Source organism: Rhodamnia argentea, chromosome 10 (assembly GCF_020921035.1).
Source record: "Rhodamnia argentea isolate NSW1041297 chromosome 10, ASM2092103v1, whole genome shotgun sequence".
Classification (NCBI taxonomy): Eukaryota; Viridiplantae; Streptophyta; class Magnoliopsida; order Myrtales; family Myrtaceae; genus Rhodamnia; species Rhodamnia argentea.
The window spans coordinates 21,880,092-21,904,348 of NC_063159.1; the positions used below are offsets into that span (position 1 = coordinate 21,880,092).

General features: G+C 40.2%; 2 protein-coding genes across 3 annotated transcripts; both read left to right on the forward strand.

Annotated features, from left to right (window-relative positions):
* Positions 1-2,069: 2,069 nt before the first annotated feature.
* Positions 2,070-19,107, forward strand: LOC115735165 (carotene epsilon-monooxygenase, chloroplastic). Of its 2 annotated transcripts, XM_030666278.2 has the most exons (10): positions 2,070-2,705; positions 3,597-3,893; positions 3,986-4,183; positions 6,014-6,115; positions 6,436-6,576; positions 6,670-6,777; positions 7,246-7,328; positions 7,525-7,687; positions 8,042-8,103; positions 8,196-8,356. In XM_030666278.2, exons 1-10 carry the CDS (start codon positions 2,217-2,219, stop codon positions 8,230-8,232), a joined length of 1,680 nt encoding a protein of 559 aa, XP_030522138.1. In that variant the 5' UTR covers positions 2,070-2,216; the 3' UTR covers positions 8,233-8,356. The 2 variants fall into 2 exon arrangements, with proteins under 2 accessions (XP_030522138.1, XP_048127206.1); XM_048271249.1 differs by lacking the exons at positions 6,436-6,576; positions 6,670-6,777; positions 7,246-7,328; ... (1 more) ...; positions 8,042-8,103; positions 8,196-8,356 and adding exons at positions 17,234-17,374; positions 17,469-17,576; positions 18,045-18,127; positions 18,324-18,486; positions 18,816-19,107.
* Positions 9,709-15,953, forward strand: LOC115735185 (nicotinate N-methyltransferase 1). Its single transcript, XM_048271250.1, has 4 exons — positions 9,709-10,174; positions 11,790-12,126; positions 13,868-13,932; positions 15,261-15,953. The coding sequence occupies exons 1-4, from the start codon at positions 9,791-9,793 to the stop codon at positions 15,558-15,560; spliced, it is 1,086 nt and encodes a 361-aa protein (XP_048127207.1). The 5' UTR covers positions 9,709-9,790; the 3' UTR covers positions 15,561-15,953.
* Positions 19,108-24,257: the final 5,150 nt, after the last annotated feature.

A 24,257-nucleotide genomic window follows, 5' to 3' on the forward strand; every position in this document is an offset into this window, starting at 1 on the left:
AAGAGAAGCCTAAATGTTCTAAGTGAAAGGAATTTGATGTGTGATTATGTTACTGAGGATTTGAATGTAAGCAAGTGTTGTAACTTAGACTAGCAACGGAAAGAGCAATTTAGTAAGACTATTAGAAAACCTATGGAGAATGCAGAGTTAATTCACTTGGATGTCCATAGGTTATCGCGGTTTAAGAGTCTAAGTTTATACTAACAGTTGTGGATGACTACTCAAGAAAAACGCGGGTGTTTATGCTTAGGCACAAGATTGATGTTGTGTTCAAGATCGGGCGGTTCAGAACTTTGATCGAAAAGGAGACTGGAAAAACGATCAAGCAGGTGAGAACCGACAAAAGCATGAATTTCTTTAGAAGATGGTAAACGAATTCTGCATTTAGGAAGGCATATTGAGACACCACAATAATGACAGCGAACCTCAATATGTTGCAGAGTTGATGAGCAAAACGTTACTAGAAACAGCTCATAAAATTCTCTCTTGTGCTGGTATGGTTAGAAGATTTCTAGTGAATGTGCTTAGTACGATGAGCTGCCTAATGAATAGATCTCCATCGATTGTGATTGGATGTCGGACTCCCTAAGAAGCATGGTTAGGTAGCGTTGCTGATTATTTTGTCTTTAGAATACTTGGTTGCCCATATTATGTTCGTGGTAGTGATAGTAAGCTCGATGGCAAAGCAAGAAGGGACATGTTCTTAGGTTATGCGGAAGGTGGGCGGGGCAATCGGTTGTGGTGTCCGAAATTAAATTCAATATTATCAGCAGAGAAGTTATATTTAAACGTGTCAAACACAAGTACTATAACACGTTGGATTTTCAGCACTTTGGTGAATAAATAATTTTGGCATTTAAGTGAATGATTAAAATTATGGTACTCATGTGAACATTTTTAACAAGTTATGGCACTCAAGTGGTCTAAAAAAATTTATACCACTCAAGTGAACGTCGTATATAAGTTATGATACTTATAGTGTCATTATTTACATTTTTATGCAATACAATGTTAGCTACCTATATGTGACCTAACCCTATCATAACCCAATTAATACCTAACCCAAGCCAAACTCCAATTCTTAGCAATTTTTCTTCTTAAATTGCTGCCTCTAAGGATGGACAACTCCATGGACCAGCTCACCGAAGCGGTGAGGAAGCTCACCTGGTCGAGTCGGATTGTGGGCTAGGACCGTGTGTGGTACATAAGCAATGTAGAGACATAGGTGAATGCCGCACTAACATACAAGAATGGTTGCGTAGACGGGTTGGGGTCGGGTTATGGATGAGGACGAGAAAATGGAAGTAATAAATAAGATCTAGGTTTTTGTATTTTCTACCAAAATCCTTAAGAGAATGCTTGATCCATGGACTGTGGACACCATGTAAATAACGAAAACGTACACCTTTTTGCTTTTGAAGATGAATGTAGGCCTTCACTCTGGAAATTTTCAAAAGTAGGATAATTATGGATATGAAAATGCAGTTAGGTAGATGTGACAAATGAGTTCGTCTCTGAAGGCATTATTTAAACATGTTCTTTTTTTTTTTTCTAATTTTTCCATTTTGATTTCAATTTCTTCTTTTAGACCAATATTGGGGTCCAAAGAACAGGGGTGGTGATCCCCTCGCCGGCCAAGAATGGGAGATACCATATAAAGATGACAAGAACATATCACTTATCATATGGTGCTTCAGATTTACACAGCATCGATATTCATTGGTTCCAATAAATTGAAAATGAAAATCGCCCAAAATCGACCCGATTCGAGCAATGTTCGATTTTTTTTTTTTTTTTTGCATAGCCCTAATGATATATTTTAAGACATAATTGAAACACTTTTAAAATAGAATTTCTGTTCTATAAATGTTTCTGAAGCAGAAATCTGTTTATTCACAATTTTGTTTTTTACTTTTGAAATATATTTTTGCTTCAAAATCACCTAAAAATTCAGAAAGAGAGAAATTAATTTCTAAAACAGAACTGTTGGTGTAACTGCCGTTCGCGCAGCAGCAGGAGCAATTATGTTCGGGAGGCTCATACCCCGCCACGATGCGTGTCGCTACACTTGCAGGCGGTCAGAGAAGGATAAGATTGATCCTGCTTCGACCTCTGGCGATTCCGACGTTTGACTTGGTTCCTCGTTTTTCAACCCCTGGTCGGAGGAGCATGACGCCACCGACTCATCGCTCTTAAAACTTCGCCATTTCGACACAATGCTCGTCTCGCTCTCTCTCTGCCCTTCTCCCTCTCCTCTCCCTCCTCCCTCGCCCCGCAATCTCTATCCTCTTCGCTCCCGCTCAATCCGATGCTCCGCCGAGAAGAAGTCCCCCGCCGGAAGCCCCAAGGTGGGGGATCCCAAGCCCAGCTCCTGGGTCAGCCCCGACTGGCTCACCTCCCTCAGCCGGTCGATCACCATCCGCCCCGGCGACAGCTCCGGGATCCCCGTCGCCAGCGCCAAGCTCGACGACGTGTCCGACCTCCTCGGCGGGGCTCTGTTCTTGCCGCTCTTCAAGTGGATGAACGAGTGCGGCCCGATTTACCGGCTCGCGGCGGGTCCGAGGAACTTCGTGGTGGTCAGCGACCCCGCGATCGCGAAGCATGTGTTGAGGAATTACGGGAAGTATGCCAAGGGTTTGGTCGCCGAGGTGTCGGAGTTCCTGTTCGGGTCGGGTTTTGCCATCGCTGAAGGCCCGCTTTGGACGGTAATGTCGTGTGGGGTCCTTTGTCGTTGTTGTAGCATGCGTGTGTTTTTGTTTTGTGTGCGGTGCGAAATGTTTGAACAGTTTGGTTGTCTTAGGAATGGTGGCAAGTATGTTGCTTGTTTAGACATTTTCTTATCTCCCCTTTTGCAAAAACTCACGTGATGCATAAGCTTGGAATGTGCAAATGGTGAAGTAAGTACCAGTTGAAGTTTGGGAAAAGATGAGGAATAGGAATGCGAAGTTGTGGACGAAGATTAAGTGTACTAAGGCTTTCAAAGTTTTTTATTCGATAATGACTGGATTTGTCTGTCCTCGAGATTCAAGAGCAATTTATAGCGAGCCACACACAACGGGAACCTGAAATATCACTCTGTTAATTGAATTTTGTATCAGTTCTTGTAACTCTAGCATTACAAAATTTTTAGTTTCTACGATCTCCAAAGTTAGATTTTAGTTGAATAGTTTATTTGTACTATACTTAGAATTGCTTGAACTTGTTGTAATGTTGTGCCAACTTTTCTTCAATTTCATGTTTGAGGAGTTAATCAAATTATCCATGTGTCACCGCATCATTGCCAAGGAAGCATGAGTTTAGTACTTTTAGCTTTACTCTTGACGTAAACCTAGTCAAGTTGCAGAGTTGTTCTGGTTTTTATCCAACTTGGTCGCTAAATGAATAGAAAAGAGTAAAAAGTTAGCAGATTTTACTCGTGTTGTACAGTGGTTGCTCTGGCTGTGTAAAGGTTAATCATGCTTGTGCTGTCATTACGTTTCTTGTGATGTTCCCTTATTTTGTTTCCGCTTATAAAAACTTTGCACATGGAACAGTGATTTAACCCAGTTATGGTAGGTAAGTTTAGTATCTCTTAGTAGACCAAAATCTTTTGACAGGCAAGGCGCAGAGCTGTTGTTCCATCTCTTCACAAGAAGTACTTGTCTGTGATGGTAGATAGGGTCTTTTGCAGATGTGCGGAGAGATTGGTGGAGAAACTCCAAGCAGCTGCATTAGACGGCACTGCTGTAAATATGGAGGAAAATTTTTCTCAACTGACTCTTGATGCAATTGGTCTCTCTGTGTTCAACTACAACTTTGATTCACTAACAGCTGATAGCCCAGTTATTGATGCAGTTTACACTGCTTTGAAAGAGGCAGAAGCTCGCTCAACTGATTTGTTACCTTATTGGAAGGCAAGTCTCTCAGCAAGGTTTTGTTGCTCCGCCTTTTCTTTTGCTTATTGGAATAGTACATAAATCTGGAACATTTTTTGCTGTTAATCCAGGTAAAATTCCTCTGTAAAATAGTGCCAAGACAAATAAAAGCAGAAAAAGCAGTTGCGGTAATTAGGAAAACTGTGGAAGAGCTTATTGCAAAGTGCAAAGAGATAGTGGAGTCAGAAGGTGAAAGAATTGATCAAGAGGAATATGTGAACGAAACAGATCCAAGCATCCTTCGCTTTTTACTTGCTAGCAGAGAAGAGGTATTCCTGTTCTGCATTTAGGGTTGGCTTTTGCCACTGCATTTAAACCTTGTCATTTTATTTTAAATAGTCCTGATATGATGATGTTCTCATTTTCTTTGGTATATAAGTTGCATCAGGAACATCAAATTGGGATCTCGGGACTCCACTGTTCTAAAGCATTTGTCTTTAAATCTGGTCACTGACACTATTAAATGAGTTTTCCCTCCAAAACAGCATCTTATTGAACTGCAAGCTGCAATTGAGACCTGTTTGAAGGCATCAACTGCAAATCGAGAACTCTTGAGTTGTTTAAATGTCTTTTGCTCAGCTTTCTTGCATAATACCTTAGCTTTTTTCCTTCCAGATTGTCACTAGTTCAGATGATGGTCAAGTGCAATCAAATTTGGAGGGTAAATTCCACCAATAATCACTAAAATGTGGTGGAACTTGTAATCAGGTCATTGAACTTAGATTTCAATTAGTCAATGTGCTAAACTTTCATTTTTCATATTTTATTTTTATTATTATTATTATTATTATTTTGTAATGGATGCACTTTGAATGGATTTTGCCCTACTTTCCTGACTAAAATGCCTGATGGGGTGGAAACTTGGCAAAGACTCGGTGTTAGAAAATTGCCATATGTTTGCCACATTAGTAGTTTGTCGAAGTAGTTGGTTGGATTCCAACCAAAATCAATTGCAAAAAAATGTAGTTTTAGTGCATTGAGTAATTGAAAGCAAAGTTCGGTGACCTTATTAGAAATTCTCAATGACCATAGGTGGAATTTACCGCACATGGTGAATGGTAGACTAGCTTTTGTCATGTACCTTGGGCATTGCACAAAATTGACTCCATTGATGGTCTTGTTGAAGTTGGAATTTGCAGGCATGGTACTTTTATTTGGATAATATTCTGAAGTGAGCCCATGTCTGAAAATACTGCTTGCGTTTTTATTTTGTTTCCATTTTTCCAATGTTCTTCTTGGTGGTTTGAAGATGGAAGCGAATTCTTGCTTGCTAGCAAGCTTGCGAAATCCATATTTACCACCTGTTCTTTTTTGTGCTGGTCAGTTATGAGCAATCTTTTTGTATGTACCTGTTTTGTGCAGAGATCGTGCAGGTGCTCACAGGTTTAACATGTTGTAGTTTCAAATGAATAGGCAAAGCAATTAAACTGGATCATTAGACAGACATAACTAACAATGACATATAAGATTCAATTTAGCTAAAAAAATCTCTTAAATCTCTTAATGGAATAATTAAGGAAGGGATGACTTAATTTATAAGTGATTGATGGCAATTTGAATCTTACCAATTATATTGCTAAAACATGCCAATAGTGATCACAATTCCATGAATGATAAGAATTTAATAACATTCAATCATTAGTTTTAAGTTATTATAAAACAACATTTAATTTCTACTTTCAGCAAATTATATTTCTCAGCACTTAAAATCCAGGGCTTAAATTTTCGGCACTTATCTTTTATTTTTATAAAAGGAGCCCTTACTGTGGTCGTTCCTTACATCTCACTTGATGGTTTACAGTGCAACTTCCCATTCCCCTATAGGTTTCAAGCTTGTAATTGCGGGACGACCTAAAACATGCCTATAGTGATCAGAATTCCATGTATGATAAGAATTTAATAACATTCAGTCATTAGTTTTAAGTTATTATAAAACAACATTTAATTTCTACTTTCAGCAAGTTATATTTCTCTGCACTTAAAATCCAGTGCTTAAATTTTCGGCACTTATCTTTTATTTTTATAAAAGGAGCCCTTAATGGGGTCGTTCCTCACATCTCACTTGATGGTTTGCAATGCAACTGTCCATTCCCCTATAGGTTTCGAGCTTGCAATTGCGTGACGACCTTTTGTCAATGTTAGTGGCTGGCCATGAGACTACTGGTTCAGTTCTGACTTGGACGCTGTATCTTCTAAGTAAGGTACTTATCCTGTCTGCATGTATTATTATCCTTTTGGTCATTAAGTTATGCCCTACCAGATAGAAGAGGCTGTTTAGACTGTGTCATGGGCAATTTTTTGGATTGGCATGATACTTTCACAGATATTGAGGTTAACTAACACACAAATTATGAACATCTGGTTATTTTGTGCTGTTAGAACCTCTGTTATTCATATTTGTGGGCAAATATGTTTGTGACCATTCAATTTTAACTCTCTTTCTTTACAGATGGATGGAACTTTTGAATTATAGCTAGTGGCAGTTGTTTGATATTAACGATTTGGTATTTATAACGTTAAGGATGACATATCGTTGAAGAAAGCCCAGGAAGAAGTGGACAGAGTCTTACGAGGAAGGCCTCCTACATATGAAGATATAAAGAAACTAAAGTTCTTGACATGTTGCATTAACGAGTCATTGCGCTTGTATCCACATCCACCTGTAGGTTGCACTTCTTCCTGTAGGCTTTTTCTTCCTTTTCTCATCCTAATGCTGACCCGGTCTAATTTTTTTTTTTTTTTTAAATTATTGTAGGTTTTGATACGAAGAGCAATGGCTTCTGATGTCCTTCCAGGGAATTACAAGGTCAATCCAGGCCAAGACATAATGATATCTGTTTATAACATTCATCACTCTCCGCAGGTCAGAACATTTTGCATCCCCAACTCTTCATGATTATGTTTAACTTCATCAATCATCATCCATGTTCGGTTTTAAAATCAGGTACTAAATATTGTTAGAATGAATAAGAGTAGCTTCCTTCTATTGAACTGAAGGGAATCTCCGTACTTTTCTCTGGGCTGATTTAGTTTTGTAGACCGAGCTTCATCCTTTTCCTCTCCAGAGTGCTGTCCTTGGAAATAACCTTGTTTTGTTTTAACAACTGTTTTGGCTTCCCTGATGAAGTTGGGAGCAATGTCTTGCAATCAATTTGTTGAAGCTGATGCCTCTTACTTATGTTGTCAGATTCAGATAGAATTCTTTTTCCATAATGTCTTGATGCTAAACATAAGCACCCTGTCTTATGCAGTTGTTTGCACTGGGAAGCAATTCTTGAAACGTTTCTGATTCATGAATTGTTTGTGTGCCATTCTGTATCGAATATACTAGGTCTGGGAGAGAGCAGAGGAGTTTGTGCCTGAGAGATTTTACACGGAAGGTCCCCTGCCTAATGAAACTAATACCGATTTCAGGTTTCTTTTTGTCCTTGAATCTTTTGAGCCGAGTGCACAGGCTTCAAAACTTGATTCTGCCTCTTGGTTATCGTTTCTTCCCTCTTTTTTTTTTAATGATAGATCATTGTTTCTTTCCTCTTTTTGGCATTGATGTATTTTGCTCTTATGGATCTTGGCATGGATGTATACTCACAATGGTAAGGGGAATTTGCAGATTTATCCCATTTAGTGGAGGACCACGTAAATGTGTTGGGGACCAGTTTGCTATGCTAGAAGCTATAGTGGCTCTAGCAATCTTTGTGGAGCGCATGAACTTTGAGCTGGTTCCTGATCAGAACATCAGCATGACCACTGGAGCGACCATCCATACTACAAATGTATGCAGCTTATGCTAATCGACCCCCTATTTTGGCTAACTTATTCTGAATTAAGTTGATTCTGAAAAACTTCGGTATTTCACCTTCTCTGAGGTTTAAGTGAACAAGGATCATTTTTTCCCTGCATTGTATGTGGGGTTGGGATTAGGCCATCTTTGGTTAAGCCGGCATTGACACAATTTGTATATACCCATGAAAGCTAATGTCCTTATCCTGGCTGGAGTGAAAAATCCCACGACAAAATCCATGGATTGTCCAATTTGATCGTCATGCGGTTCATTTCATGCATCCATTAAACATTGTGTAAGGAAATTTTGAGACCAAAGTATGAGTACTAATGGATTTCTCCTGCAGGGCTTGTACATGAGAGTCAGCCTACGGCAAGCTGCACAAGCCTTAGTTTCATCTTCCTCCAGGTGAGCTATATTGTACAGCATGTACACATGTCTAAATTTATGTGCCCCCTCAACAATTTATTCTTTTAAGCTTCTGATTCTTTTACTTCTAGAAAGAAATTGCTGATTATTCTTCACAAGAGAAAATGAACGCGAGATTTATGTAAAGTTGAATAGGTTAGTAGAACTCAGAGAAATGCATGAATGTTATCTCCAATATAAGCAGCGTCGATCCTACAATTTCGAGTCGAACCTTTTGGCTTTGCTGTTGAAACTTTTTCTAAGCGCATTGTTGATCAAGGCAGCGTCAGCAACGAGCATTCTTATTGCATCAGAAAACGAAATGTTGTTCAGGAATCATTTAGATAGGGCATTATCTCTGCTTTTGTGTAAGATGGATAAAGAATGCTGGAGAGTTAAAGATGGATCAATGCCCCTGAATTCACTCAGAAAACAAAGTTGGCCCCCTTCACAATTTCCGAAGGATTTCTAATGAAGGCTTGCTTTCCAAGTTCTGAACTGTAGAGAGTATTTCCCGATCGATTGTGAATCCGTCACTGCGGTTCGATCTACTAAGTAGAGAGTAAAATTTATGCGATGCAATTTTTGGCAAGAACTTGTCTACGTGGCTTCTTACATATTTACAGCACAGATTGCCATGCGAGGCTCGTAAATAATGCCAATAAAAACTGCATTTTATTAAAAAAAATACAAGAATTGTCAATACCTCTAAGGTTAATAATACAACATTAAATGAGAAATTGTCCAAAAATTCATGAATATATTGTACTTTTGTCGATTCAGTCTTTAAATCTTTTGATTTTGTCAATTGAATTTTAAATCTTTTCACGTTTTGTCAATTGAGTCCATTTGATCATTTCTTCAACATTAAATAAATCACTTTACTAGACACGTGATAAATGCAATAGATTTGCATTTTTCAAATTAAGTAAAAATATTCTACCATAATCATTTTCGGAAATGACTTCCATGCTATTATTTTCAAAGTAAAGCCAAAGTAGGAAAATGAATTCATTTTGTCCGAAAATTATTTCGTTTCAAATATTTTCTAGCAGAATTCCATTTCTGTGAAACAAATGAACCTTACGTCGGTTTATGCATCATATGCTAAGTGACGTTATTATGACATGTTCATTTAATTGACCGCCTTGTAGTCTGCCACGTCATTTAATATACGCATCTGGTGAGCCAATTTTATGCGCTTTAAAAAAGAACCAATTTGGATGGATTTGAAACGTCTCTTTTCCATTTCGCGAATGAGGTACGAACCGAGCACACTTGAGTTTTGCCTAACTAAAATCATATCATAAATCTTTACCAAAAATAAAAATCATATCATAAATAAACTAACTAACAAAGATGAAACCAAAAAAAAAAAAAAAGAGAGAGAGAGAGAGAGAAGAAAAATCATTTTGTTATTTGCAAATTAATTCCTTAGACAAATTAAATATAAACTTTGACGATTCCATGGTATTTTTTGAAAGGATTCCGGCGGACCTCATGTGACATGGGCGTGACCTAAACTAAAACCTCTCTCTGCGAATCCACCCCACGGCTGATCCGCCCAATAACTAAACCACCACACACACACACAAAACGCTCTCTCTCTCTCTCTCTCTCTCTCTCTCTCTCTTCCTCGCTCACCGCTGACCAGTCAAGCTCGCACCAGAAGCGAACATTCCCGTCCATGGACGACGAGACCTCCGACGCCCGAAACGCCGCGAGGCTCCGCATCCTCGAGCTCGCCAACATGATCAGCGTCCCCATGTCCCTCAACGCCGTCGTCCGCCTCGGCGTCCCCGACGCCCTCTGGCAGGGCGGCTCCAACGCCCCACTCTCCGCCTCCGAGATCCTCGCCCGCTCCCTCCCCACCGCCGCAGCCGGCGGCGGCGACGCCGAGAACCTCCAGAGGCTCCTCCGCATGCTCGCCAGCCACGGCGTCTTCGAGGAGCACGTCGCCGCCCCCTCCGGATGCCCGGAGAGGAGGTACTCTCTCACCGAGGTCGGGAAGACCCTGGTCACCGACGCCGAGGGCCTGTCGTACGCCGCCTACGTGCTCCAGCACCACCAGGTAAGATCGAACTCGCCGAAGCTCTCTCAGTCCGTACATCCGCATTTCCGATCGATCGTCACTTATCCTATCGTCGTGGTAACCGGAATCATTTCTGGAAGAAAAATGAAAATCTGGGTCTAACTGAGTCGAAAGATCGTCGGAGAGATTCGCTTCACTAAATCGCACAAAGCATCGGAAGAAGAATCGTCATTTGGTTCTCTGCATAGGAACAGGATTGCCTCATTTTCCGTCGACTAGTACCGCAACAGTTATTGAGTTCTTCTCTCGAGTGCTCCCAAAAAAAAAAAAAAAGAAGACGACGCCGTGATCCATTAACGTCGCTTTGACTGTAGGAGCCTATTGCCTCGCTAGCCCCTTGAACTTTTTAACTTGGTAAATATAGTCCTTGAATTTTTAGCACATTTCCGATTTAATCCCTAGACAATATGAATTGCCTCGTATGTGACATCAATGAAAGGATTATATTGGACATTTTTATATAGTTCAGGGGCTATATTGAACATATATGAAAATTTCAGGACTACATTGAACAAATTAAAAGTTTAAGGATCATAATAAATATTAGATTAAAGTTCATGGATTACGTTGGATAAATTTAAAGTTCGGGGATTACATTGCACATTGTACTGAAGTTTAGAAAGCATTTGTGTCATTTATCCATATTCGGTTCTTTCTCTATCGTCTTTACGAGAATTCTTTATCTAATTGGATCGCGTGTATATAAATAACATGTGGACATCGCACTTAATCATAAGACACAATTTGGGGAGCTCTTGAAGATCGGGGCATGACCCGGCATCCCCGGAGACTCGTCGTGTTGCGGGCGGCGAGAGCTCCATAGGACCAGAAACCGACGTTGTCTAGTTCTAGCCGACAAAGGTGCCGTGCGAGTGAATCATTCTTGTGGTACGATGAAGCGATAAGAACCATTCAAATTGGGTTGTGGAAAAGTAGCGACTATTTTCGTTGTTTTCTCTCCCCTTTTTCCCCCTCGTCAAAGTGGAGGGACATCTTAATCAATCGTACCGAGATGTGGGTCACGAACTCCACGATGGAATGGTTCAATTTTGGCATCTTTTCGGGTGCGAAAAAAGACGGACTACGGACTCGGGTTATCGGCCGGTGCGCGCGAGTCCAAACACGTAAAAATTGTACCCTATCGTGGGCCGAAAGACGAGAGAGAGAACAAAAAAATAAATGATAGGATTTATCGTGAATTTTTCTGACTAAGGAAAGACAATGGCTGTGATTTAGCATAAACTCACTTGCCACATTCAGAGCAAGAGGACAAATGACTTTCCGCGTGGTCTATTCACATGGTCAGATTGAGCACTATCTAGGTAAGTATTCTCCTTTCCATGACGTCATTATTTCGGGGTGTGTGGACCGACCCGTCCCAACATAGGTTAAGCTATTAATTAACTCATTATCTTCTTATAAGTGTGTAGTTAATAATATAGCACGGCGAAGATTGGCGGGACGTCGGTATCATTCAGAATAGTTTGGCTTAAAATCCCGGCCAATGAGCAGCCGAATCTTTCGGTACTTGTGCGCACCAAAAAAAATGCAGTTCTTTTTTTTTTTAATAATAAATTTCTTGTCGTACGAGAAGGAGGCGCTGATGAGGGCGTGGCCCCTGGTGCACGAGGCGGTGGTGGACCCGGCCGAGGCGCCCTTCGTGAAGGCGAACGGCGACACCGCGTACGCCCACTACGGGAAGAACCCGGAGATGAACGAGCTGATGCAGCGGGCCATGTCCGGGGTGTCCGTGCCGTTCATGAAGGCGGTGCTGGACGGCTACGACGGGTTCTCCGGGGTGGGGAGGCTGGTCGACGTGGGCGGGAGCGCGGGGGATTGCCTCCGGATGATCATGCGGAAGCACGCGCACGTCCGGGAAGGGATCAACTTCGACTTGCCCGAGGTCGTGGCCAAAGCGCCTCCTATTCCTGGTGAGATTCCCGCATGCTTTCCTTCTTGCTTTCCTTTTACTTTACGTAAAGACAACAAATTTCAAGAGCCATATATCGAAAACGCAATAAACGATAGTTCATCTCAGGACACGAAATTCAGAGTTAAGTGTCAAGTTATTCGCGCCTTTCTCACTCGTCACTACCTTGGAAATGTAGTTCTTGTTCTTTTTTCCAGTTACAATGACTTGAAACCCAAACGAGGAATCCTTCTAGGGAGAGCCTTTAGGGCACTTGTTTAGTCGATCATTAAGGAAATATTACAGCTCTCAACACGTTAACTGTACAAAGAAAGTGTGTGACCAGAGTTTGAACATTAGCTTTGTTAAATATATATTAACAAGGGCCCTAAGGGTATTGATACAAAGGTGGCATAAGAAATATCTTTTGCATCGCGTCCGATGCTCTTTTGGCGAATTTAGCAAGGTTAATATGTTTTAATGTGCCTGGTCAATGAGCGCGTTAAGTAGGATGTCAAGTCTTAGGCTCCGCGTTTTGCGAAAAATGCGATGTTTCTAGAAATGGTTTTACATCAAGTTATTTTTCAGGAAAATGACAGTTTTTTTTTCGGTTTTTGATTGAAATTTGAAAATGAACTGAAAAATATTTAAAATGAAAAAATATAAATATAAATAAATAATTAAAAATTCAATTTTTTTTAAAAAGGAAAAATATAATAAAAACCAAAACCACAAATAAGTAAAAGGAGTGCACAAGAAAGAATGTGCTTGGTTTGGGTCAAATAAAGAGGAGAGAATATGATTTCATCTTTTCAAAAAGAGGAAATCATTTTCCTTACGTTTGAATGCGCTCTTTCAATTGGCGAAAAATGTTTTCCTTGACTCATTTCTTTCTTCCTCTACCAATGGCTGGCCATGGGTGAGCTCGAGCCTTACCGGCCTTGGGTGAGCTTGTCTCTCGGCTGTGGCTAGCTGTCGTGGCCGACGACCGGCAGAGAAAGAAAAAAAATCAAAATTTAAAATTTTTTGGTAATTTTCTCGAGAAAAATCAAATCAGATTTTTCGAACCAAACGGCGGAAGATATTTTCCTATTTATTTTCGGTGTTTATTTTCATGTTGTAGCCAAACACTGAAAATATTTTTCCAAAAGGTCACATTTTTCACGAAATAAATGAAGCCTTAATACGGGGACAAAGTTATCAAAGCCAGCACATAATAAGTGATTTTTTTAAAATTGTGCAAAGAGTGAACCATTACGTTTTTTCAATAAGCAAATGGCATACACTTAGCAGGGTCTTTTTTATTGGTCACTTGCTCTTTCCAATCTGACCTGATCTCCACCCGCATGCCATAATTCTTGCTGCATCAAGAGCCCTTTGAAGAAGACCTGGCAATTTGCTACCATAGAACTGGTTTTCCAGCTGTTACTTTTTTCCACCGTAACCTTCCCATTGAAAAAGAGAAACCTCAGCAAGCTTGAAATTTATGGTGCTCCAAGATTCAGAGAAACATGTCCGTTCGCCGCTCGAATGGAATCTAATGGAGTCGAGACACATTCATGTTCTTTTTCACAAGTCAACTAGGAGAAGGACAGAATACATCGGAGTTGTTTCACCATAATCCATCAAGAAATGGAGGAGTCTAAATTGAATTGCCCAAGAAAACACGAATTTCTCACTATCCTATTCTCGTCTACCCTCTCTAGAGGATAAAAACAGTCTTCTGGTGGCTGAAGATTAATTAAAGCTGCGCTATTTTACAGGGGTGACCCATGTTGGTGGTGACATGTTCAAGTCCGTCCCTGCTGGTGATGCCATTTTCATGAGGGTACGTTGTTCGTTGAACTCCCCATGTTTGGTATTGGTTATATTTCACTTGCTAGATAGTTTCGCTGCAATCAATCTCGTCAACAACAAAAGGAATTCGCATCTTGCTGTTTATTTCCTTCCAACATGGACTAAAACTTAATGAAGTTCGCCTGAAACAGCTGTTTGCCAGCCTCGGACTTGATGATCGTATATGTCTGTATAATCTAATGACTTAAAGGCTACAACAGCTAAATTGCGTTGGTTAATTGATACATTTTCTGCTGGAGTAGGAAATCCACCTTTTGCTTTCCTTGGTAGAGTTTTAATTGATGTGATGGAGTTTTATGAATTCTTTTCTGATTGTGTCCTCTTCCCAATCTGTACAACTAGGCACTAATGTAAATATCGGAGAATAGTTTACATTGGTCTTCAGTTTTCGATCAAATTCCACCTTTATGAGCACTTCTGGTACTAGAAAACTACAAGCAAATGATTCACACGATTCCATATTACACACGCTCGCCCCATCTCGTGAGTGAGTGTTTTATTCTTTTCGATCGAGCCGAGACAAGTGACAAACACTTTTTATACATCTCAAGCCATTCTCTTGGCTTTGATGTTGATATCGATCTGTACCAGACACAATGATGGCCTCATGTTATGATATACCTAGTTCATCCAGTGAGTCTCTGATACCACAGAGATGGACGAGTGAGTGCAGTACCAAGCTGTACGGCATAGAACAGACGGTACCTGCTGCCTCATGTTCCCACAGTGATGAGCGTAATGTAACCTGTTGGTTCTTCCTTTCGGGTCCTCTTTCAAATGTCGGCAATAATTGATGAAGTGGGTATGTAGCTTATTTTTCGATCATGAGAACCTTCAGCTTTTATGTACACCCTCTGGCCCAACATCCAAACCAACCACATTAGGCTATGGAATTACCCTGCTGGTGCATTTTAGGCGACGGTTCACTCACCTGACAGTTCTCATGAGAAATTCTTGGATTTTGGTTCGACAGTTAGCACCATCTAGAGAAGAAATCAGAGTCCACATTCTGAATTCTTTGGGTGGAAGTTTCACTTTTCATGATTCCGTGGGTTCTGCTCTCCTTTTGCTGGGAAAGATCTTGGCTAGACCTGGCGTATATGGTCCAAGCTAAATTATGTGTAGCCTATGATAATCAAACTCTCCCTATAATTTTAGTCTTTGCTGAGTTTGATTTGTTCTATCGATGATGACATTAGTAGGACCATATCAAGAATAGTAGGCGAATGCGTTGTGCATATCTTTTGCTAAATAAAGCCATGTGCTTTTTAACACCAAGGATGGAATTTGTGGTCACAGTGGATATTGACGACATGGACGGACGACGAGTGCAAGCAGATACTGGAGAACTGCTTCAAGGCACTCCCTGAGGGAGGGAAGCTGATCGCATGCGAGCCGGTGCTACCGAAGCACTCGGATGACAGCCACCGGACTCGCGCACTTCTCGAGGGCGACATCTTCGTGATGACCATCTACAGGGCCAAGGGCAAGCACAGGACCGAACAGGAATTCCAGCAGCTCGGGCTCTCTGCCGGCTTCCCTCATTTCCAAGTACTGTACATCGATTATTTCTATGCTGTGCTGGAGTTCCAGAAGTGAGAGAGTGTCTTGGAAGAGGGACTAATGATGATGCTCTACTGGAGACAATGGCCACACATTGTTAGTATGATATGTGGTGCTACTGCCGTTATTTTAATTTTCGGGTTGAGGCTCTTTTAAACCTGCACTTGGTAATTATCATCCATCTGTCTTTTATTACTCAGCGTCTTGCACCTCCTGTAAGTCAGTATACATGTCACCCCGTTAGGACAGGCATCAAATGAATTATACGAAGTGATAATAGCATTAATCATAGAGATTATGCTTCCTAAATTAAATCGCGGGGATGCTGATAAAATTTACAGGTCTGGTTGCTCGGCTGCTGTACAAGCTGCCTTCCATCTTTCTTTTACTCCAGTTCTGCAACGATCGTGGAAACTTCTCAATTCCTACTACTGTGACGAATGATTTCTCTTCCTATCCCTCCATTGACCTTCTTGGTGATCATTATGAACTGTCAATCTTTTAGTTATTTAGTACTTATTGGTAGCTGTCCGAAACCGGATATTTCTATGATGAAGATGGATAATCTCAAGTTTATTTTATCAAATGAGGATCGTCACTTTCGCATAAGCTGTTCAATACAACTAACGTGTGGACACCGTCTCCAAAACTCTATCTCTTTGGCAATTTTGTCAATGGCACCCAATTAATTCCCGAGATTATACAGTCTAATAGACACTATAACGATCACATTCACATTTTTATCCCTTCGTCCCTAGCGAAAATGACCGAACTAAAATCTCTTGAATTTCCTTGCTTTCTTCAATGTGTCAAACAACCATCTTTCTGGGCCCATACCTCAAGCAAACCAGTTCACTACATTCGACAATGACTCTTATGGAGGGAACTTAGGATTGTGTGGGGTTCCTCAAAAACAGAAATGCGGAAATCCTGCCGAAGCGCCACCAGCACCACCATCTGGTGCATTCGCCAAAGAGGATCCAGGGACCTGGTTCGAAGAACTTGACTGGAAAATTGTCTTGATGGGTTTTGGAAGTGGGCTGGTGATCGGCGTGGTGATGGGACACAACACAACACAACCACGAGAGTTCAACATTGGTTCGTGAAGAAGCTTTTTGGGCGAAGGCAGAGAACCCAGAGCCACAAAAGGAGAAGGCAAAATGTTGCAACAGCATGACATTCCACGTTAATCTTTTGATTGGTTTGGAAGTATGTGAAAAGGCTTTCATCCTACTGGTTCAATATTGTTATATTGGCACGATGTGAGCCACTTTCATATCCCATTTGCTACAGATTTAGCAAAGCTTGTGTTATGAAATAGGACAAAGATCAAGTCAAATCCCCGATAGAATAAAGTCTTAGGAGTATCACCTCATTGCTGACATGACTTAGGCAAAGTAGACATGGCAAAGTGGATCTACAGTCTATATTTAATGCACTTTACCAAACACTACTTGCATTTTGAAAAAGGCCTTTAGCTCAAAGGTATTTGCATTTTCTCAAAGTCCCTTAGCCAAATGCTGAACGAAACAGGGCCTATGAACATCTGGTTATATTGTGCTTTTAGAACCTCTGTTATGCATATGAGTGGGCAAATATGTTTGTGACGCTTCAATTTTAACTCTCTTTCTTTACAGATGGATGGAACTTCTGAATTATAGCTAGTGGCAATTGGTTGATATTAACGATTTGATATTTATAATGTTAAGGATGACGCATCATTGAAGAAAGCCCAGGAAGAAGTGGACAGAGTCTTACAAGGAAGGCCTCCTACATATGAAGATATAAAGAAACTAAAGTTCTTGACATGTTGCATTAACGAGTCATTGCGCTTGTATCCACATCCACCTGTAGGTTGCACTTCTTCCTGTAGGCTTTTTCTTCCTTTTCTCATCCTAAGGCTGACCCGGTCCCAAAATTTTTTATTTTAAAAAATTATTGTAGGTTTTGATACGAAGAGCAATGGTTTCTGATGTCCTTCCAGGGAATTACAAGGTCAATCCAGGCCAAGACATAATGATATCTGTTTATAACATTCATCACTCTCCGCAGGTCAGAACATTTTGCGTCCCCAACTCTTCATCATTATGTTTAACTTCATCAATCATCATCCATGTTTGGTTTTAAAATCAAGTACTAAATATTGTTAGTATGAATAAGACTAGCTTCCTTCTATTGAACTGAAGGGAATCTCTGTACTTTTGTCTGGGCTGATTTAGTTTCGTAGACCGAGCTTCATCCTTTTCCTCTCCAGAGTGCTGTCCTTCGAAATAACCTTGTTTTGTTTTAGCGACTGTTTTGGCTTCCCTGATGAAGTTGGGAGCAACATCTTGCAATCAATTTGTTGAAGCTGATGCCTCTTACTTATGTTGTCAGATTCAGATAGAATTCTGTTTCCATACTGTCTTGATGCTAAACAAAAGCACCCTGTCTTATGCAGTTGTTTGCACTGGGAAGCAATTCTCGAAACGTTTCTGATTCATGAATTGTTTGTGTGCTATTCTGTATCGAATATACTAGGTCTGGGAGAGATCAGAGGAGTTTGTGCCAGAGAGATTTTACACGGAAGGTCCACTGCCTAATGAAACTAATACCGATTTCAGGTTTCTTTTTGTCCTTGAATCTTTTGAGCCGAGTGCACAGGCTTCAAAACTTGATTCTGCCTCTTGGTTATCGTTTCTTCCCTCTTCTTTTTTGAATGATAGATCATTGTTTCTTTCCTCTTTTTGGCATTGATGTATTTTGCTCTTATGGATCTTGGCATGGATGTATACTCGCAATGATAAGGGGAATTTGCAGATTTATACCATTTAGTGGAGGACCACGTAAATGTGTTGGGGACCAGTTTGCTATGCTAGAAGCTATAGTTGCTCTAGCAATCGTTGTGGAGCGCATGAACTTTGAGCTGGTTCCTGATCAGAACATCAGCATGACCACTGGAGCGACAATCCATACTACAAATGTATGCAGCTTATGCTAATCGACCCCCTTTTTTGGCTAACTTATTCTGAATTAAGTTGATTCTGAAAAACTTTGGTATTTCACCTTCTCTGAGGTTTAAGTGAACAAGGATCATTTTTTCCCTGCCATCTTTGGTTAAGTCTGCATTGACACAATTCACACATACCCATGAAAGCTAATGTCCTTATCCTGGCTGGAGTGAAAAATCCCACAACGAAATCCATGGATTGTCCAATTTGATCGTCACGCGGTTCATTTCATGCATCCATTAGACATTGTGTAAGGAAATATTGAGACCAAAGTATGAGTACTAATGGATTTTTCCTGCAGGGCTTGTACATGAGAGTCAGCCTACGGCAAGCTGCACAAGCCTTAGTTTCATCTTCCTCCAGGTGAGCTATATTGTATAGCATGTACACATGTCTAAATTTATGTGCCCCCTCAACAATTTATCCTTTTAAGCTTCTGATTCTTTTACTTCTAGAAAGAAATTGCTGATTATTCTTCACAAGAGAAAATGAAGGCGAGATCTATGTAAACTTGAATAGGTTAGGAGAGCTTGAGAAATGCACGAATCCTATCTCCAATATAAGCGGCTTCGATCCTAAAATTTCGAGTCGAACCTCTCGGCTTTGCTGTTGAAACTTTTTCTAAGCGCATCGTTGATCATGGCGGCGTCTGCAACGAGCATTCTTATTGCGCCAGGAAACGAAACGTTGTTCAGGAATCATTTAGATAGGGCATTATCTCTGCTTTTGTGTAAGATGGATAAAGAATGCTGGAGAGTTAAGATGGATCGATGCCCCTAAATTCACTCAGAAAACAAAGTTGGCCCCGTTTACAATTTCCGAAGGATTTCAAATGCAGGTTTGCTTTCCAAGTTCTGAACTGTAGAGAGCATTTCCCCGAGCGATTATGAATCCGTCACTGCAGTTCGATGTACTAAATAGAGAGTAGAATTTATGCGATGCAATTTTTGGCAAGAACTTGTCTACTTGCACCACAAAAAAACATGGATTTAGCCACGAAAAATTTGTGACGGAAAAAATTCGTTGCTAATTTCCAACGAAAATAGCGACAAAATGAATATTCGTCGCTATTTGCGACGAAAATAGAGACGAAAAAATTAGTCGCTAATTAGCCACGAATATAGCCACGAAAAATAATTCGTCACTAATTTGCGACGAAAATAGCCACGAAAAATATTTCGTCGCAACCTCCTTTGCGACGACAATAGACTTTGTCGCCAATTAGCGACGAATATCTTTTTTTGTCGCAAATTCTTCTCTTAAAAGTTAGCGACGAAAATCAACATTTGTCGCTAATTAGTGATGAACGTTGATTTTTGTCGCAAAATTAGCACTTTGAATAAAAATAACCAAGAAAATATTAAAATTACCGACGAATCATTATTTTCGTTGCTAATTTTAGCGACAAAATGTATTATTCGTTGCTAATATGATAGAAATAAAAATAAAAAAGAAAATGGTCAATTTAGCGACAAATTAGCTTTTTCGTCGCTAAGGTAGCGACGAAATTTATTTTGCATCGCTAATATGATATAAATAAAAATCACAATAAAAATAAAAAATAATTAGCGACAAGCAATGTTTTTGGTCGCTAATTAGTGACGAAAACCAAATTTTGTCACAAATTTGTTGCTATTATTTAGCGACGAAAGCCTATTTTGTCACTAATTAGCGACGAACCACGTTTTTCGTGACTAATTTGTTGCAAATTCTCTTCTTAAAACTTAGCGACGAAAATTGCCGCTCGTCGCTAATTAGCGATGAACGTTGATTTCGTCGCAAAATTAGCACTATGAATAAAAATAAGGAAGAAAATATTAAAATTAGCGACGAATCATATTTTTCGTTGCTAATTTTATATAAATATAAAAAAGGAAATATTCAATTTAGCGACGAATTAATTTTTTCGTCGCTAATTTAGCGACAAAATTAGTTTTTTCGTCGCTAATATGCTATAAATAAAAATAAAAGTAAAAAATAAAATATTAAAATTAGCGACGAATTAGCTTTTTCATCGCTAATTTAGCGATGAACAATTTTGTTCGTCGCAAAATTAGCACTGTGAATAAAAATAAAAAAGAAAATATTTCAATTTAGCGATGAAAATAATTTTTTCGTTGCTAATTTAGCGACGAAATGTATTATTCGTCGCTAATATGATATAAATAAAAATAAAAAAGAAAATATTAGCGACGAATTTTTTTTCCATCGCTAATTTTGCGACGAATTAGCTTTTTCGTCACTAAATTAGCGACCAATTGTTTTGTTCGTCGCTAAATAAGCCACAAATTATTTTTTTCATCGCTACATTTCTCTCTCTTATCTTATTAATCTTTCTTTTGGCGTTACTTTTTAAAAGCCTCCTGCCCCCTCTCTCTCTCTCTCTCTCCTGCTTGTACGACGTCTTCATCTGCTGGTACGACGTCCTTATCTTCCTTTCTTTTTCTTCTCCATCTTCTTCCTCGCTTCTGCATCTTCTTCCTTTTTCTTCATCTTCTTCCTTTTTCTCTTCTTGTTCTTTATTTCTTTTTCTTCTTCAGTCGAGTGACCCACCTCCACCCGATCACTACAGCCTGCACCACCACCCTCCGTCCACTCCCGCCTCACGGCCAGCCGGCCTCGCGCGAGCCGCAACCAGCTGAGATCGTCGCCCGGTCGCCGTAAACCCGGGACCTTCGCCCACGACCCTCCTCCACGTGAGCTCCGCCGCCATCGATCACCGTTACCCAGCCACCTCCAACCACGTGAGCTGGCCGAGACCCACAGATCTGACGACGAGCCCGCCGCGACGACGATTTGAGCCCCCTGCTCGTGAACCCGACGCCCACCCGAACCACCGTAGCCACTGCTCGGCTTGGCCGCCACCTGAAACTTGCAACCCGAGACCCTCACCTCGCGGCCCAGCCGCACCTCTCCGGCTGCCATCAACCCGAGACCCTCACCTTGGTGCCTGGAGAGCTCTAAAAAGAGTTGTGTAAATAATATTGTCTTCAAGAACGCACTCTCGGTGGAATATTTAAATGGATAACTTCAGATTCAATTTGTCTTCTTTTTCACCCTGCAATATGTTGCTCACCAAACACCTCTGCAAGCTGAAGAAGATGAAATATTGATGGTCAAAGGGAGCCATAACGTCAGCCGTCAAGGACCTCGCCTGAATCTTTTCTCCTCAGCAAGCGAATGTGAAATTGTTCCCCCTGTTGTTGATCCGCATAAGGCTGAGCTGCAAATTGTGGAAAAGGAAGCGACGCTTGTGGGGATAATTGCGGACAATGGATCCATCAGTTACTACCTGGTAAGTCAATGCCACAATGGATCTCCATGGTAATTTATATATTTTCTCGCACCATTGATCAGTAACCTCATATTTCTGCTACCATATTATCCGAGGACTCCTTTCGATGAGCAAATATATCTTGTTGCAGATTCTAGGATGCCAGCATAAACGACCCTCCAACTCCTGACGAGTTCCATGAGCTGCTGCCGATCGTGGAACCGTAAGCCTCGCGACCCGAACCCATTAAGTTGACCCAACCCGAGGAACCCGCCGACTCCTACGGAACCGTGATATTATTAAGTGCTTAATCAATGTTAAATATAAATTACAGAAATTAATTTTATTTTAATTAAATTTAAAATCGAAAAGTAAAAGAAATGATTTTATCATATGAAAAAAATAAAATTTCGTCTCTAAATTGGGTTTTGCGACGAATTTTGCCAAAAAAAAAAATTCGTGGCTAATCTGAAACATTGTGTTTTCGTCGCTAAATTTAGCGACGAAATTTATTTTCGTGGGAAAATTCGTGACTAACTAACGAGGAATAAGTTTCGTTGCTAATTTGCCAATGAGGGTAATTCGTCGCAAAATTCGTGGCCAATTAGCGACGAAACTTTTTCGTCGCTAATTGGCCACGGATAGGTATTCGTCGCAAAATTCGTCGCTAATTGGCCACGGATAGGTATTCGTCGCAAAATTCGTCACTAATTAGTCACAAAATTTTTTTTTCGTCGCTAAATTTTGCGACGGCGAATTGGCAACGAATATTTTTCCGTCGCTAATTTTCGTCACAAATCGGTTTAGCGACGAATTTTGGTCAATTTTGCTGGCAAAATCCGTGGCTAAATCCTTATTTTTTTTTAGTGTTGGCTTCATACATATTTACATTACAGATTACCATGCGAGGCGTGTAAATAATGCCAATAAAAACTACATTTTATTAAAAAAAAATGCAAGAAGTGTCAATACATATAAGGTTAATACAACAATAAATGAGAAATTGTCCAAAAATTCATGAATATATTGTATTTTTGTCAATTCAGTCTTTAAATTTTTTGATTTTGTCAATTGAGTTTTAATCTTTTCACGTTTTGCCAATTGAGTTTGTTTGATCATTTCTTCAACATTAAATAAATTACCTTACTAGACGCGTGATAAATGCAATAAATTTGCATCTTTCAAATGAAGTAAAAATATTCTACCTCAATCACTTTCGGAAATGACTTCCATGCTATTATTTTCAAAGTAAAGCCAAAATAGGAAAATCAATTCATTTTCTGCGAAAATTATTTTGTTTCAAATATTTTCTAGCAGAATTCCATTTCTGTGAAACAAGCGAACCTTACGTCGATTTATGCATCATATACCAAGTGGTGTTATTACGACATGTTTATTTAATTGACCGCCGGTGGTCCGCCACGTCATTTAATATACGCATCTAGTAAGCCAATTTTATGCTCTTTAAAAAAGAACCAATTTGGATGAATTTGAAATCGTCTCTTTGCCATTTCGCGAATAAGGTACGAACCGAGCACACTTGAGTTTTGCCTAACTAAAATCATATCATAAATAAACTAACTAACAAAGATGATGTCTAATGAACAAAAAAAAAAAATTAAGGAAAACAATGATGGTATCTGAAAAATCATTTTGTTGAGACCCAAAAGAAAAAAAAAAAGAGAGAGAAGAAAAATCATTTTGTTATTTGCAAATTAATTCCTTAGCTAAATTAAATATAAGCTTTGACGACTCCATGGTATTTTGAAAGGATTTCGGCGGACCGTATGTGACCTGGGCGTGACCTAAACTAAACTTCTCTCAGCGAATCCACCCCACGACTGATCCGCCCAAGGATTTCGGCGGACCGTATGTGACCTGGGCATGCATGAAAACACTTCTACTTCTGGATTTCTCTGCCAGAAGTCAATCTGGCGAGGAAATTCGTTTGGTAAAAACTTTGCCGAAGTAGAAATCCGTTTGGTAAAAAAATTGACTTCCGGTAGAATTTTCAACTTCCGGTAGAATTTTTAACTTCCGGCAAGATTTTTTGCCAATTTTGAGAAGTAATTTTTTTTTACTTCTCCACCTTAGAATCACTTCTTCGATCACATTGACCTCCACTGACCGCCCATCGCCGCCGGCCGACTGGGCCGCCCGACCGCCCGCCGCCGCCGTCGCCCATTGCCGGTTGTCGCCGGCCGCCCGCCGCCTTGATCGCCCGCCGCCGGTCGCCGGCCGCCCATCGCCCGGCCGCCGACCGGTCGTCGAAGATTTTGTTAATAATGTTCTAGAAGTAGAAATTTTCAACCATAATCAAACGAATTTTTCTGATCGGAAGTTAATCCGAAGTAAAAGTAGAAAAATCATCTTCTGCTTTGAAGGAGAAGTTGAGAAATCAATCTGAAGTGTTACCATGTGGACCCTAAACCACCACACACCACACACGCGCACACACTCTCTCTCTCT

Coding starts and splice junctions, on each gene's coding strand:
- LOC115735165 (XM_030666278.2), top strand. CDS start 2,217: ATGCTCGTCTCGCTCTCTCTCTGCCCTTCTCCCTCTCCTCTCCCTCCT. Junction 6,577..6,669: donor GCTTGTATCCACATCCACCT/GTAGGTTGCACT, acceptor AAATTATTGTAG/GTTTTGATACGAAGAGCAAT. Junction 8,104..8,195: donor TTAGTTTCATCTTCCTCCAG/GTGAGCTATATT, acceptor TTTTACTTCTAG/AAAGAAATTGCTGATTATTC.
- LOC115735185 (XM_048271250.1), top strand. CDS start 9,791: ATGGACGACGAGACCTCCGACGCCCGAAACGCCGCGAGGCTCCGCATC. Junction 10,175..11,789: donor ACGTGCTCCAGCACCACCAG/GTAAGATCGAAC, acceptor TCGTACGAGAAG/GAGGCGCTGATGAGGGCGTG. Junction 13,933..15,260: donor GTGATGCCATTTTCATGAGG/GTACGTTGTTCG, acceptor TTGTGGTCACAG/TGGATATTGACGACATGGAC.